The sequence below is a fragment of the Ochotona princeps genome, chromosome 25, assembly GCF_030435755.1.
Source record: "Ochotona princeps isolate mOchPri1 chromosome 25, mOchPri1.hap1, whole genome shotgun sequence".
NCBI classification, from domain to species: Eukaryota; Metazoa; Chordata; class Mammalia; order Lagomorpha; family Ochotonidae; genus Ochotona; species Ochotona princeps.
Genome location: NC_080856.1, coordinates 7,308,505 through 7,325,590, shown reverse-complemented (window position 1 = coordinate 7,325,590; position 17,086 = coordinate 7,308,505). Strand labels below are relative to the sequence as shown.

At 37.5% G+C, this 17,086-nt stretch overlaps 1 protein-coding gene across 6 annotated transcripts in view; it reads right to left on the bottom strand.

The window, feature by feature from the left end:
• Positions 1-17,086, bottom strand: part of CADPS2 (calcium dependent secretion activator 2) — a 400,665-nt gene that overhangs the window by 50,583 nt on the left and 332,996 nt on the right. For 3 of the 6 annotated variants that reach the window (XM_058681314.1, XM_004592489.3, XM_058681316.1), the window contains exons 19-22: positions 14,565-14,706; positions 8,086-8,241; positions 6,647-6,794; positions 5,920-5,934 (exon numbers count right to left, since the gene is read on the bottom strand). In XM_058681314.1, coding sequence (XP_058537297.1) covers positions 5,920-5,934; positions 6,647-6,794; positions 8,086-8,241; positions 14,565-14,706 — 461 coding nt within the window. Of the gene's footprint in view, positions 1-5,919; positions 5,935-6,646; positions 6,795-8,085; positions 8,242-14,320; positions 14,441-14,564; positions 14,707-17,086 lie in introns of all 6 variants that reach the window. The other 3 variants (XM_058681315.1, XM_012929064.3, XM_058681318.1) reach the window with 2 other exon arrangements.

Here is a 17,086-nt window from a genome sequence, read left to right as displayed (position 1 = left end):
TTTTGTTCTTGGACATAAATGCTCTAAAGCTACTAGCTGCCACATATCAGATTTACTTGAAATGATCATTTTGAACATTAGAAGAACAAAACCTTGAAAATGATCCACCCAGTCAACACTTTTTCCATTGTGGTTTGAAAATTTTCCCATGTGCACTGTTGAGTTAAGCAGCTAATGGGGTTATTATTGAGATGAATTGAGTTCGTATTCTTATTCAGGCAGAGGAATGTGAAGGATACTTTTTGTCTTCTCCTCTATAATTAAGGTGGCTGTGTATTTTTCTAAAGGGTTGGTTTAGCTGGAGAAGCAAAAAGACTAGAAAAAGATTTAATTAATACAGCATTTCATGTCTGACAACTCTCATTCATAAGTTATTTTAAATGTGCTCTAGAAATAAAATGAGCTCTCCATTGTTCTGTCTAAAAGGACCTTTTTGTCAGCCCAGGCAGCAGCAGTTTATACAATTCTTACAATATGCTCAAGCAAGGGCAAAATTAAAATTTCATCCACAAAGGGGAATAGATGGTAACAAATTAATAGGCCATAAAAGGTATAATGAAACGGCACTCACTCCCCATAGTTTATTAATGCTTCCTTATGAAAAAGAAGCCTCTAAATAAATACAAAAAAGGATGTATTTAAAATAAACCTGAAAGGCTTTTTTTCTTTCTTTTTTTTAATTCTTTCTTTAGAGAACACTAGAGGGTCCATTCTTAAATTAGCAAGAGCTTGGGCTTCCACTGTGTGAAGGCCCATCCATTTAAACAGTAATTCTTCCTTTAGAAGCATTTATCTGACAGCAGATTGTCCCCAATAGCCACTTCACAGAAAATATGACTTGTAAAGACTAACCCTATCTTGATGGTTCAAGGCTTCTTGGAACAGCTAACACAATGCACCAAGTAAAAGTACTCAGGTCAGTATAAACATTAGACCAACTTCACAGCTGCTGGCTGAATGGTTTTCTAAGATGTAAGTTTTTGAAAGCTATGTGTTTTTTTTCTTTCCCCTCCTCCTCCCCGAAAACATGTTTCAAAGTTTCCACACAGAACAAAACACCAACTTAGGTCTGCTTTGGAAGACTTGGGAATGATCCCTGCTCGCAAGGACTGGGAGGGTTACAAGTGGTCACCATTCACCTGCCTCAATAGAAACAAAGGAAACACAAATTCAGAATGTCTGGTTTAGTTTATTTTTTTCTGTTTGAGTGCGAACGTGGTCTAGAATTAGACATTTAATTATGAATGGGGATCTTCCCAGCCACGCACTCTTGGAACGCATTTCTGATTCCCAAATTTGCACTCTCCAGGGACAAAGGAAATGTAGGGGTAGCTTTCTAAGGTAGTGGTACTGACATTTTTTATTTTGGAATGCCTTGAAGAGAGAGACAGAGGAAAGGAATCAAGAAAAACACACGAGTCAATGGAATTGAATTGGCTGCCTGCTAGTTAAGGCTCTGATCCAGGCCAACGATTACCTGAGCCAGGCACTCAGCTGAACATGTCTAAGGCCGACTGCACAATTCTAGTGCCTAGGCTAATGGGAAGCGTTGAGGTCTGCAGAGAAACACTCACAGCCTAGGTCAGACAGCTGGCAGGGTGCAGCGACTCATGCAAATAAACTCTGCCAAGTTTTGTTTTGCGTCTGTTGAAGGGGAAATTCAGCAGGCGCCAGAGGCTCCTCTGGGAAAGAGCAGGAAAGGAAATCAGGAGCTGGGTGGTAGGCCTCCCAGCTCCTTCCTCCAGGGAATTCCAGAACAGAAGGATTCCAATCCCCAGAGGGATCTTCACATCACTTTATCCTCTAATGCTCTCCTCTACATATCATGCATTTCACTGTCAACTTCAAAGTAATCAAAAGGTATCAGAAAGTTGCTTGATACAAAATATTAGAGCATCTCCATGTTAACCTTTTGGGTTGTAATAACTCTAGAAATTCTTGAATTCAAGCGATGAGCCTCTAAAGAAGATACCTGTACCCTTTCTAATGATAAGCAGGGAACAGTAAGTGCACTATGGGAGCCACGCACTTCTCTTTATAATGGACACCCTCGGATTGCTCCCTCCTCTGCTATTCCCAATCTATTTATGAGCAGATAGGGAGAAAAGCAGGAAGGGGACAAAACCAAATGATAGGTTTGTCAGGTTTTATTAATAGGGGATTCTGCTGTGGAATTGTTTTCTGATTAGATTTAAGTTACGCTAATACTGAAACTGTCAACAACTTCCAGACACTGCTCGGGTTGCAGAGTTGGGAACAGTGTCCTGGGACCATGGACGAAGAGTGGGGAGGTGCCTGAGAACTTCCTATCCCACATGTATATTCAGTAAAGACAACAGCCCATATATGCCACATAGGGATAACAGAAAGTGAGCTAGAGACAGTGATTCAGTAGGGGTCCAGACAGCTTGCAAAAACAAAACACACCCAGAAGGAGATCACAAACAGCTAGGCATAGAATACATTTGCATAGACTTTACATTATCTAATGTAAAAATTAATGGATTTTTTCCCACTTAGATTAACAGGATATCTGACAAAAAGTTTCGAAGTTTTGGTTGCCAGGAAAAAAAACTACTAATTCTTATCAAAATATTTCAAATTGGATTGATAGTGTACCATAGTAGAGCTTACGAGTACATCCCAACTCTTTTTTTTGTTTTTAAGATTTATTACTTTCTATTGGAAAAACAGATTTACAGAAAGAAGGAAGGACAGAGAGGGGAAAGATCTTACATCTGCTGGTTCACTTCCTAAATGGCTGCAATGGCCAGAACTGAGCTGATGGGAAGCTAGGAGCCAGGAGCTTTTTCTGGGTCTTCTCATGCAGGGTCCCAAGGCTTTGGGCTGCCCTGGATTGCTTTTCCAGGCCACAAGCAAGGAGTTGACCAGGGCGTGGGAGCAGCTTGGACAAAAACTGGTGCCCACATACAATCCCTGTGCTTGCAGACTGAAGATTAGCTGATTGAGCCATCACACAGCACAACTCATTTTTAACCAAATTTTCCCCATATCTGCCCTCAAAACCAAGCTGTGATGTCCTGTTTCTCAGAAAATGATCCTGAATTTAGAGTAAGAATCCCTACTTAGTAGTCCAGGGATATCAAAGACTACATGGTTTGAAATCCTGGTCTTCCCACATTCAGGTGAATATCATCATTTCACCTGTATCTACAAACACACAATGAATGAAGACCAGTAAGATATCACTGCAACCCAGCTTCATTAAAAATTTTTTGATCTTCTCTTACAATGAATTTAAAGGTTCTGGCATAGAAACATTTTGATAACAAATCCTTTCAAGCAGGAATCCCTGAATTGCCCCATGAATGTATTTTTATCCATGATCTCAAGCAATAGGAGAAAAAGATGAAGTGGTTATGAGGGCAGATGAATGCTAGCAGCCCAGGCAGCCGTCTGCTTTTCTGCAGCTACAGATAACAAGGGATGTAAACGTGGTGGTGGTTTAGTGAGCTCAACATCTGTCCCAAGGGAAAGGCTTGAGCCTGCTGACTCATTACACACAGCTGTCACATGAGCAGATCATTCACTCACTAATCACTCCATTAAACCCGACTCCCGGTCTCAGCAGAGCATGTTTGCATCATCAGGTGGCATGAAGGAAAACAGAATTATAATTTAGATGCACAGAAAGGGGCACACTGGAGGAGTTAAAGCTAGCTCAGCAACGGCAATAAAACAAATTCACTAAAGTTTTTGGTGGGGTAATTTTCTGATACTTCAGAAAAGTAATCTCTGACAGATTTAACTATGTAGTGTATATTATGTTTATGAGTGGTCTAATCATGAAATTGTCTTCAACAGGTTCGTGCCTTTCATAAAATGGGGTCCCATTTGCTCACCTGAGAATGTAATGCATGCACTAATTTGCAACAGTTCCAAAATACATATTTAGAGAGAGCCTGTGCAACTACACGAATGAACCCATTCTAGCAAAATGTAAAGTGCTTCTTAAGCAATAAAATTCTTGTTTACTGCTTTTCAGGGTCACTAATATTTTTACACCTGCACATTTTGAACTATGTTAATTGTGTGAAAGTTGTGGGGAACTAATTGTCTCTGGTGAGAAGCTGCAGGTGCAGACATAAAGAACAGATTACTCTTCAAATCCATCCACCTATCAACGTAAAGAATCATTTGACCATGCAACAATGTTTGTCATTTGTGTGCCTGTGCCTATTTTTCTTAAGTGCTAGAGTGAGGTTTACTTACAGGGGAGGACTTTTCAAAACAAATCAGCCTGTTGAATCACTCACAAATATGACTAAGTGTCTATTGTGTGTCATATTTTACAGTGGGTGTTAATGTAAGAGCAGAAGGATGAGCTCAGTGGGACAAGCAAGATGATTCCATAAATGAGACGATAAAAGAAAGAATAGTCTTACAAAGAGACCTCAGATAATATTTTCAGGCAGACATCAAAGGTTTACATTGGGTTACTGAAAGCATAAGGAAGGCTACAGAAGTCACTGGTACCCAAGCCAGCTTCCCCCTCATTCAGAGATGATAAGCTGTAAGGGATCAGAAAACGAATGTTTATAACCCTTATATACCAGTTACATACATGTAAGTTTGTATGCTATGGTAATGCTATCCATTTCCCCCAAATTTCTCAAAGAATGAAATAAGAGTTCACACACATAATTACAGACAAACAGCTATTGTCTATATCTGGGTTAAATAAACATGAAATTCACAAATAGCAGCTCCTAGTATTTTATTCTGCTTGAATTAGAATTGCTAGCCCTATACTGCAGTGTGCATCTCTACTTTCAAATCAAAGATAGACTCCCAGTGAAACTGTTGAATGTATCTTGACAATAGGATGCTGGACTCTGCCATTGTCCACACCTACAATGTCAGCATAGATTTAAATAGCAGATTGATGTTTATGAAGGACAATGCTGCTGTAATAATATAGGGGAAATCAGTATGAAGGGAGGGGACTTGGAGAGGGGTAGTAGAAATCCCAGAGCCTTCAGAACTATATCATAAAATAATATTTATTTTAAAAAGTAGGAAAAAAAAACCAGAATTGGTAGCACTGTGAAGATTTGCCTTGAGTTTGAATGCCAGGTGTCAAGAGTAAAACTTGTCAGATTTAACATATTCACAGAAAACAAAAACATTTTACTTACAAAAAAGAGAAATCACACCTATTCTATATCCTGTTCATGTAAACATTTTCAAACGACGTGACTTAGAGGTTTTGGGTAGTTCCTCACAACCACTGTATTTTGGGGAAAGCTAAAGTGACTCAGGATACAAGCTTGCTTCCTCCCTATGTCAGGTGACAGTTCTATCCCAGAGGGCAACTGTGAGTGGAGGACAGATCGTGTCACTGGTAGACTTTACCTCATGGCATCCTCATTTGGGTTTATATGTAGTATCTGATGTGGAGGGTGGCTCATGGCTCAAGTATTTAGGGGTTAACCCAATACATGCTCTATGTCGACTAAAACCCTAGATTTTTTTTAATATTAATGAAATCAGACACTATAGATATATGCTTGAGAATGTCAACACTCCGACTCTTACATTTATTGTGATTGTAATTTTTTTAAAGGTGACTACATCTGATTTTAAGCTATTTTATCTTCAAATACTGTAGTTTAGTTTGTAGATTCTGGAACCTAAGCTGAGAGATAGTACCTTGTCCATTATTTAAAGTGTAAGCATCTACATGCAATTTAATGAGTCTATGTACTATTGCTACCCAACATTAAGATGTTAGCCAAAATCACATACATATACACAAACAAAAAGACCCTGAAAATGGAATTATAAAACTTTCATTTGAAAAAATAAAAATAAAAGACATGTACAAAACTAACTTGAATGAAAACGTGCTTTTATAAAAACACAACAAAACAAAATCAGAAAACAAAAGAAACTTACCCATTGGCTACCAAACTGGGATCATGCCATGGTTGGGGGAAGGGGTGGTGGAGAAAAAAAGATTATCAACAAGAAAAAAGTGAATAACAAAGAAATGATGAAATTACAATGGGAAACAAGGCAATGAAATGTCAACTTAAATAGATATCTAAGAAAAATAATTCCATTTTCACCCAGTTACCACTCTAAAGGAAAATAAATCATGAGATAAAATGAAATTTCCAATTAAACCAAATAAAGTAGACATTACATGGAAACAAAATGAAATTTCTATTTAAACCAAATAAAATAGACATTACATGGAAACAATGGCATATTTATTGGTAAGAACTAGGCCTAGTTTTTAAATACATTTCTACTTGATTTCTATAAAAACTGAAACTTGTGGATATCAAATATTTCATGTTATGCTTCTGTGGTTAGCTTGATGGATGCAAACTCTGGATACCCTAAATTTGTATAAACAAAGCAGGTAGCTTTTAGCTTTCTCATTTGCTTGTAAAAAGCAAGGTTTATGTAAATACTCAACACCTAAAATGTGTATCCCACACAATGGTAGGCAGGTAGCGTTCATATTCAAAAGCAGAAACTGACCGAGAAAAGGACACAGGGCATTCTGTTATTGCCAGGAAGAGTAAACGTTTGGTATGGCCTTTTTTGAAACAGCATCCTCCCCTGACAGGGCCTATGATGCTGCATTTCTACCTGTGGGCTGAGTTGCACTTACCTCCTGTCCTCCATCCAGAGCACAGAGCTTGGTGCTTTGCTTTTTGGCATCAACTAATACATTAAACATCGTACACACAGATGCAGGAATGCGCAAGTCCGTTGTTTTGCTTGCCTTTTGCAACTTGAATTCAAATGCGCTTCTTGTTCTAGTTATGAAAACACGAATTTAGAGTAAGAAATTCTGACACATAACCCACCTTTGTAAACTCAACACCACAAGATGCTAATTTAAAACATGCAAATAAGGAGTGAGTTGCATGAAGGTGCTTGAGAGACTAGGGGCATGATACTCTTCTTTAGCTGTCTCCAGGGAAAGACTAAATTCAAGTGTTTTATATTAAACTTAGCTTCATGCAGTTGCACAGATAACACTGATACCCAAATGCAGATATTTGCTCTATCTGATGTGTCATCCCTGTTGTCTCACTTAACTGCTTGAATTATTTTCCAAGCAGAAAAATGAAGTTTTGGCATGAGAGCAGATTAAAAAAATCCTCCATCTGCAGCTTAGTAAATAACAACAAACCAAAGGACAGATCTGGAAGACTCTACATCATGATAAACAAATGTCAACAAAGAATGTATAATTCTCCTACTTAAAGCTTCAGGTTGGTTTTTGAAAGAAACTACATAGAGGACAATTTGAAATTGATTTTTGCTTAAGTATACCAAGAACATCCACAGACTTGAGCTGTTGGATTCCAAGCTGATTGTAAGGCAAATAGACATGAAATAAGTTATTTCACTGTCTAAGGAGGTGACAGACCCTTATTCTGAAGACAATGTTTCTACTGGCATAAAGAATTCAGGAATTCTGAATGCAGTTGCTTTAACGGGTGTTCAGCTCCTACTCCAACAGCCTGTCTCGCACTGTTTCTGTACATATCCTGAAAAAGGGCAATGAAAAAGCAATGCTTGGTAAATTAGGATGCAATGCTGATTTTTTAAGAACTACTGAAACCCATAAAAGCACACGTGGAAGAATCAAAAGCCCTGTACCTTGCTGATAGTTAAATTCTAAAGATTCTAAACAGATACTTCACACTCATCTGAACATATCAGAAAGCACTGAGTAATCCCAGACAGTGCTGATTATGTTTTGAGTTGGCCATGCCACTGCAGAGCACACAGACTCAATACATAATGCATGAAGAAGTCAACAGAGCTTTTCCAGATATCTTGGGAGGTGCTACTTTGGGAATTTAAGTACCTGACAGGGCACACGGGTATTACTAATTAGGGCACTGGTTGAAGAGACCTGCCAAAAAATTGATCAGGGCAATTTCATCAATCACGTGATCCCAGAATTTAGGCCAGAGGAACAAATGCCCATTTAAATGTGCAATACTAATGCATATCATAATCCTTCCCGAGACAATTACATAATTGGTGAAAAAGTGTTGTTACAGGTGCTGCAACTTGAAAATACATGTCTACCTTTTCACACAGGCTTCTATCATATCACTGGCCATTAGTTTAAGTCTTTGCTCTAAGTGTTGGGCAAATTCTTGTTCTGGCCAGTGTAGATCAAGGACAAACATTTGCAGTGCATCAAGTTTCCAAAAAAGATCTTCTGATGTTGCAGAGCCATTGCTAGAAGAAAAAGGAAAAATGAAGATCATGAATGACCACTCTTAACTTTGGACTACTGTTTTTTTCCTTCCTATGACAATTGCTAAGTTAAAAAAATAACAAAATCTCTAGTAATTCAATTTTTTATTTGGCTTTCTAATTTGTCCTTTTCATTTCATTGGAAAAGCAACAAGAATAAAACTGAAATAAATACTGTAGTTAGGTTTAATAAAAAGGGGTAAAATGCCCCACAAGAGCTTCAGCTATAGACAACCTCATGAGATGTCACAGCTCCATTCACATTTTGAAATCGTGTCTTGGTTTCCTCTTTTTCCTTAAACTGAAACCAAATATTTTGTGGATTAAACTGAATAAGCATGTACGTAACAAACAAAAGGCTAAAATGGATAATGATACTTTCCTGAAGGAAAAGAAATAAGATTGCTTACTTGGGAACACTTTAAGTATTCAGGATTGAGCTTTAGGAAAAAATATAAAAATATTTTCCCTTAAAAACTCTGAACAATACATTTTAAGGAAGAGCCCTCTAATGGTTTTATTTTTTCATTCGCGCACGTGTGTCTCTGTGATGATGCTGGCTTCTGTCTACAACTGTGAGACCTACAGCGCCCTCATGTTTCTCACTTAGAGGTAAAGATCAAACAGGTAATGGGACTAAAGCAACAGGCTAAAATACAGATGCAAAATTTTATTTCTATGTTGAATATTTTATGTCTTTTCTGGTTTATTAGCCAACCTAGTAGTGGTCCAGTAAGACAGAGAAATGACACCCAGGCCCCCTCAGGTGAGAATAAATCATGCATTTCTGGCCCTTAATTGTGCAGCCAAGATTTGTTGTCCACTACTACAGTAGATTTTGACTAGGAACTGTATTTTCACACCTTGTAGGAAGGTAATCTGTACATGAGGATATAGAACACTGAGTCAAAGAACAGTGTTATTATTTTTTATTACTTAAGTGCATCAGGTATTAGGAAACATATTTTGAAAGGAAAATATTACTACATCAACACATTGAATAAGTTCTTGTGATTCATTAACTGACCATCCATAAAAGACTTTCTGATTGCTTGTAAGCCCCTGATGTTGCTCCTTTCAACACTGTTTTTGCTACATCTCATGAGCAATGATATTCTTTTTTTATTGTCATTTCTTCAGCGCCACATGGGTCATGCAGTAGCATCAATTTCTACAAGAAGGTTTTTTCATCACTTTATCAACGTATTGATAATTTTGTAGCAATTTGTTTAACTTCATGTTGATGAAAATTTTTTCTTCCTGTTGTGGACTGTGTTTTGTGGCTATGTATTTAAGGGGATGTATAGCAGATGTGTAGTGGAGACTGACATGCGGAGACATACTGTAGTATGTCTCTCTGCATCCAGACCAAAGATGGACTCCCAGTGAAACAGTTGAAAATATCCTCACAGTAGGAGGCTGCACTCTCCAACACTGCATTGTTCATGCCTACAATGTCGGGCAACACTACAATAGCGGAGTGATGGGGTTAATGACTGTTCATGAAGGGACCACCCATTGTAATACTAGAAGGGAAATCAATGGGGGAGGAAACTTGGGGAGGAGGACAGGAAATCCCAGAGCCTATGGAACTGTATCAGAACACAACAATAAAACACATCAAAACTTAATCATGAAATAGAACAAAAGAGAAAACAAGAAAGCCCAGAAGCTAAGAAAGCTACAAAGATCCATTTCATTTGCTCTCTTCTTTCGAACAATCCTTTCACACATACTAGCTCCAAACTGTATATTTTTAGTTTGCAAAAGAAACTCAATAAGCTCATTTATTATACAAGCAAGGTAGAACACTTTCATAAAGAAAGGTTTTTTTTTTTGTTAAATAACCACATTGTTTAGTTAAATATATCTTAATTGCCTGGCTAAATTAATATATCTTATCTAATTAGCATCTTTTTTTTTTTAATTTTATTTTAAATTCATTAATTACATTGTATTATGTGACACAGTTTCATAGGTACTGGGATTCTCCCCACCCCTCCCCAAACCCTCCCACCATGGTGGATTCCTCCACCTTGTTGCATAACCACAGTTCAAGTTCAGTTGAGATTCCCCCATTGCAAGCATATACCAAACATAGAGTCCAGCATCTTATTGTCTAGTCAAGTTCAACGGCTTCTTAGGTATACCCTCTCTGGTCTGAAGACAGAGCCAGCAGAGTATCATCCCGATCAATTAAAAGCTCCAACATACCATCAGCAAAAATTTACATCATTATGGAATTAATTAGCATCTTTAATTGCATTAAAAATCATTTCTTGGGGTGAGCATTTGGCCTAATGTTTGAGTGCCTGAGTTGAATAGTTGGTTCTATCACTTGACATGAGTTTCCTGTTAATGTTGATGCTGGGAGCCAGCAGGTGACAGTCAACTGACTGGGTTCCAGTCCTACTTGGGAGATCAGGATTGAATTTCCAGCACCTAGCTTTGTCCTTTCACCTACCCTTGGCTTTAGGGGCACTTGTGGAGTGAACCAGAGTACGGGAGCCTCTTTTTTTTTTTTTTTTAAAGATTTATTCATTTAATTACAGCCAGATATACAGAGAGGAGGAGAGACAGAGAGGAAGATCTTCCGTCCGATGATTCACTCCCCAAGTGAGCCGCAACGGGCCGATGCACGCCGATCCAAAGCCGGGAACCTGGAACCTCTTCCAGGTCTCCCACGTGGGTGCAGTGTCCCAAGGCATTGGGCCTTCCTCAACTGCTTTCCCAGGCTACAAGCAGGGAGCTGGATGGGAAGTGGAGCTGCCGGGATTAGAACCGGTGCCCATATGGGATCCCGGGGCTTTCAAGGCGAGGACTTTAGCTGCTAGGCCACGCCGCCGGGCCCATACGGGAGCCTCTTGATTCTGTCTCTCAAGCAGATACATAAACATAAAATAAATCACCACTTGCTGATTCATTGAAAGCTTAATCTTAGCCTCTTTCCTAGTCTGTCTTTGTCCTATAATCTACCCTTGTTACTTCTCTGCCCTGTTTCTTTTTTCCAACTGTAGAATTCTTTCAGATCTCATTTGCTAGTTAAGATTTCCTCAATTAAATTCTTAATGGGTCAATCATAATAGAACAGCATACCCAGGTGCACTGCTCAAAATCTCTCCCCTTAACAGCCCCACCAAAAAAAGAATCATGCCATGCCATGGTAAGATTGCTGTGAAAAATATCTGAAAAAAATACTGCCTTCACTTCTCCTTCTGCAAAATGCGTAATATAAATAAGGCAGACAAGTAACTGAGAAACCCCTCCCTACACGGCCAAAATTAATTTGCTGGGTTAGTTAGGAGACTTGTTCTAAGAGTGATTGAATATAATTGGTAAAGAAGCAAACTTGCTTATTATCTTATTTTTTAATACTTTCAAAAAATATAACTACTTGAAATGCATATTTCTTTAACAGCACAATGACACAAAAATCATCAAAATGAAAACTTATTTAGTAAAGGCAGAATTCTATTAAAGTTGGCTTTCTCATATTATGTGACAATTAAATCTTTATAGGGAATATATATTTCTTCAGTTTGATTCTAAAATAAAATTCCGTGGTAAGATTCTAGACAATAAATGTGCTTAATTAGGAATGTAATTAAGATAACAAGTGTTTGTTATAATTAAAGACAGATGAAAAAACATAAATAGGCTTTCTCTGAACTTGACACCAATAACCTGCAATTTATTCAGAGCTTTTCATTTTAAATTATTTCTAATCAGCGACCTACCCCTAAAAGTATTATTAACAGATTAAAGAACTCAAAAGTGAATGATGGACTTTGAAAAATTTCTTTAAAAATGCCAGTAGGAAACATAACTTCTTGGAATTTATTTCTAGAGCTAAATAATCCAGAGTAGATTTTATGTAAAGAGATGCAGCACCTCTTAACTTGATTTGTGCGTTAGTAGGAGGAATTGTCTTCAATCCCATGACTGCTTTCATATATAGATATATATTTACTTAATCAACAGTTGTATTTTTAATTGCTTATGTGACATGGTAATACTGTTATTTAAAGCTCTATGATAAAACTATTAAAATTAATTACAGTAACATCTTAGCATTTTGAGTAATTCTGGGCACACTGACAAAGGACCTGTGTTGACAATCATGGCAGGTAAAGACAATGATAACCAATTTGTAAAGCACATTTCTTAGAAAATTTGTTCCAAATGGTGAAAACACAATGGTTCATTTACAAAGTCTCCAATTTATCAGTATTCCTATCAATTTAAAAATATGTTCTTAATTGTAAGGGATTCACAAAGATCTCAAAATGAATTAAATACAGTAAAAACAGAAAACTGTATTTCACAGGACAATGCCCAAAAAAGGTTCTTTGTTAAAATCAGGGATGTTAAATACATGACAGATGAGGAAGACAAAGCATTCAATTTAAAACAGTAATAATGATGTAGAAAAATCCTAAACTGAGAACAGCTTATCATACTTCCTGTGTCGTTCTTCAGCACATACAGATACCACTCTACATACTGAGAGGACCCAGAGCATCTGCCTGAGAAAAAGTTTGTAATATAATATTTTAGTGGTCATAAGCAGTGATGATGTTTAACTTGGAAAAATACTGCCAAATTACTTTGAAAGGAATTGCTTCCTTTTCCTTTTCTTGGTCTTTGGATTTTCTTCATTGTGTATATACTTGACTAGGTCCAGGTTTTCTTCATAGTGGCAGAGAGTTAGAAAGTTCTTAAGTAGGATATACTTTGAAAGAAGAATAAATATTTAATAGGAATGAGGGCTTTGTTGTCAAGAAAATCTGGGTTCAAAATTTGCTTCTGTCACTTATTTGCTGTGTGAGACACTAGCAAAATTCCATTTCTTAGCTTCTTAGTTTCCTTAACCATAAAGTGATGATGAGACTTAACTCCAATGGGTTATTATAAAAATTAAAATGGATAACGAACCTGCCATGATACCTGGAATATACGAAGTTGCCAAAAGATGGAACTTATTTTATTCATCTAATTACTCTTTGCAGCTAACTCACGTGAGATCTAGAACAAACCATGTAGCCACCTGTCTGAATTTTTCCATTTACAAATTAGGGTTGTTATTCATTTCATTGAATTACTGCAAGACTCACTGTTTAAAAAGTGGTTATAAATAAAAATGATTATGGTAATAATGATAATTATTATACTATAATAATGCTGCTGCTGATGATGATGATGTAGAGTGGTAGTAATGATCATTATTTTGTACCTAAAAACTGTCAACTGTAGCTGTCATTTACTGATAGTCTAATATGTGTCAGGCATCTTTATAGCTTTAAAAAGATTCCTACAAAAATATCATAAATTAAGCGTCATAATCATTTTAGAGTTGAAGAAACTGAAGCTAAGAAAGAATTATAATGAATAAACTAAGATCTAAATTCAGGCCTGATCAATTTTAAAGCTTAAACCTTTACACTTTCACAAGTCTTAGTTATTGAATCTGTAAGAGGCACATTTATTTCAATGTGGAATTAACAAATGTGGTTTCTAGTGATATCAAGTTTGTAAACAACAAGAAACACCACCTGATATATGAAATGTACAGAAGTTGGAAAATCCTTCCATTGCAGGTGTCATATGTTTCTTTAAAGTTGAGATTAAGGCAAAATTACTGTATTCTTGAAACCATTCTCATTATAGTTTTCTACGTGCACAAGATCAAAGTATGTGGACAGTAATGAAGCTGAAACAGACCAAGAATTCTTGAAAGGCTGGTGTCCCACTGACCATTTACATACAGGAAAACTCCGATCTCCTGCTTGGGATTCAGTTGACAATCTGGGCCAGAGTGACCCCACCCCACAGTGACCCTCATTAAACCAGTCTGTCTTTTTTTCATTTCGAATCATAAGATTGAACAGCTATGCCGCTAAGCTTAGCTTGATAACTCAAAAACTCAAAACAAATAAACTTGAAAACAGTATTCCTCAACAAAGGATTTCAATTGCCATGCAATCTAAACACATCTGCACGAACACAGCCCAGGCCATGCACTAGCTAACACACCACCAGGAAATAAGTGAGGAATACACACGTGGACTCATATACAGAAGCCATCCACGAAGGAGTAGAAAAGCTAGGAATCTGTGGAAGATTAAGAGGCAGACTTGGAACTTTTGGAAGAGCTACATTGGGAAGACTGTTGGCGATATTCCTGTAAAGAAACAAACAACGTGGGAAGGGACCACCATAAGCGATAACTACAGATGGCCATGTGTCAAGTCACAGGTCAGGACTGAAGAGGCAGATGCTTTGTGCACACTAGCTGAGATACGTACTTGACAGGTTGCCATGTCTCTTGTTCAAAACCTCTGTGAATGGACTGGGCGATTGACGACTCCATGAGATCCACGTAGCGGACAACCAAGGGCACAAAGATTTCTTGCAAGTGTTTGTGAAATTTTCCATTACACAAAAGTGCTGAAACAGTCAAGCAGAAACAGTGTTTGTCAGGGATAATACCAGGCATTCAGAACTTATGAAAGAAACTTTACCGCAAGGAATCTGACATAGACTGACCAGATACAGGTGATAACGGATCCAGCTCTTCATATTGGATATTCTAAGAATGATATTGGCTGTAAAGGATAACTACCCTTCTTCAAATGACCGTTACACACAAGTAGCTCATACTGGTATGAAATGTCCTGGTAGGTGCCTTTTTTATTTTTTTTTTGAGGTTTAACGCAAGACACAAGACAGCTTGCTGGAAACTCAAAGGGAGCTGGTTCTGCGATGGTCCCGCCATAAACTAGCAGGTAAGCAGGGAATTACAATCTGTGTACTATGCTAAATTTGTTCCATGCAAAGAGGTGGGCCTGACCATTCCTACGAATTTGTTTAATAGGAGGGCAATTGTGTTCCTGTTAACATCTGCTATGATTCATGAACTTGTTGGTGATTCATGGATTTTAAGTCATCTGATTTTCTATAACTGCCTTTGTATTAAAAGTTAGTACATCGTAAGAACTCTTCATCTGTTGTACTTTATGACCTTGCCAGAGCTGTACATTTTTTGTATGAACATAACCTCCACCCAGCTGTGCCTATTTTATAATCTTTATAGTAGAACTGTGCTCATTTAAAAATATACTCATGGTCAGGAAAGGTGTTTTGAAAAAATGTTACTATATTTGAATCTAAATGACAGAATAACCTCGAACAGAAAGTTTGAAGGTCAAGTTTTCAAATAAGGGAAAACTAGGTTGGGGAGGAATAAACTGATGTTCTTTTAGAACCCAGGAAGGCCATGATAACTACAGTAGATGAAGGGGGGAGAGGAGTTCATGTTGCATTGAGGGAAAATCATGGTAGAAGTCACTAGATTCTACAACACAAGGCAGAATGTGGATTTTATTGTCTATAATTTTTTATATTAATTTTCTTATTAATTTTTATTATCCAGTAGAGGATTGACATGCTATTATCTTTCTGAGTGCCATGGGGAAAATTTAGTAGGGGGCCCAGAGAAGCTTAGCGCACAGTTCTTTTCCGCAACAAATCAGGTAAACCATAATGGTGGTTTGGACAAGAGTGACAGAGCTAGAACAATGGGGAAAGTCTCTCAGTAGCCTCACTTCTACACATTTTAATACCCGTATGCATTTACGGTTATTAAAGCTAATTACTAGTGAGTGTGGTAGTAGTGCCTTAGTTAACTGTGTCAGTTTCCCATAATGTGATCAAAGATAATCTTTACCATGGTGGCAATGTAAATAAGAAGGTCCTAGACACATTACTTTCTGTGTCTTTGAGGATTTTTTTTTTTAAGATTTTTTTTTTTTTGGACTGGAAAGGCAGATTTACAGAGAGGAGAGACAGAAAGATCTTCAGTCTGTGGTTCCACTTCCCAGTTGGCTACAATGGCTGTGGCTGAGCTCATCAGAAGCCAGGAACAGAAGCTTCTTCCAAGCATCTCCCTGCAGGTGCAGGATGCCAAGGCCTGAGGCCATCCTCTGCTGCCTTCTCAGGTCACGAGCAGGGAGCTGGATGGGAAGTGGAGTACTCAGTACATGAACAGGTACCCATATGGGATTCCAGCGTGTGCAAGGGGAGGATTAGCCAATGGAGACATTGTGCTGCGCCCTGTCTTTGAGATTTGTCAGACAACTATAGCATCATGAAAATAGGGTGGGAAGTAGTTTTAAAGACAAAAAAAAAAAAAGTACAATTTTTTTTCCTGTCTGTGACATGGTGTAGTACTTTTCCTGCCAAGTAATCTTTTCTGGTTTATCCACATAACATATTTCTCATTGTAATGGGAACATCTAACTGAGTCAGAGAAATTAAAAAATACACTGAAAATATAATTTACTGGACACTGACGAAATTTCCTCTTTTTCCGTTCCCCCTCATTATTAACATTTTTGGACTGTTAAACTAAATACTAAGTCCAAATGTGTGATTTCCCATTTACTCATAACAAAATGTATGGGGCAGGAACTGTTCTTTAAATTTTATCAGTAAGAAAACTGAACAGAATTAACTACTTTTCCTCAAGAGTGTATCCGTGGGCTATAAACAATAATCAAAGTTCAAAATGTGAATTTTGTTCATATACTTTACTTTTTCTCAGATTAGTATATTTGTACATTTGTCTAATAGTTACCACAAATCAGGGAAATATCTTTGACTTTTTTCCAGTAAGCATATTGGTCCCCAGCAATTATAAATAAAACTCAGGTATGTCATCATAAAAATCAAAAGAAAAATAAAACCACAGAGAGGATGTACATGAGGGAGGGTAGTTCGGGAAGTATCATTATGCTCTTAAACCTACAGGCTTTGAGCCCTCGTGCCA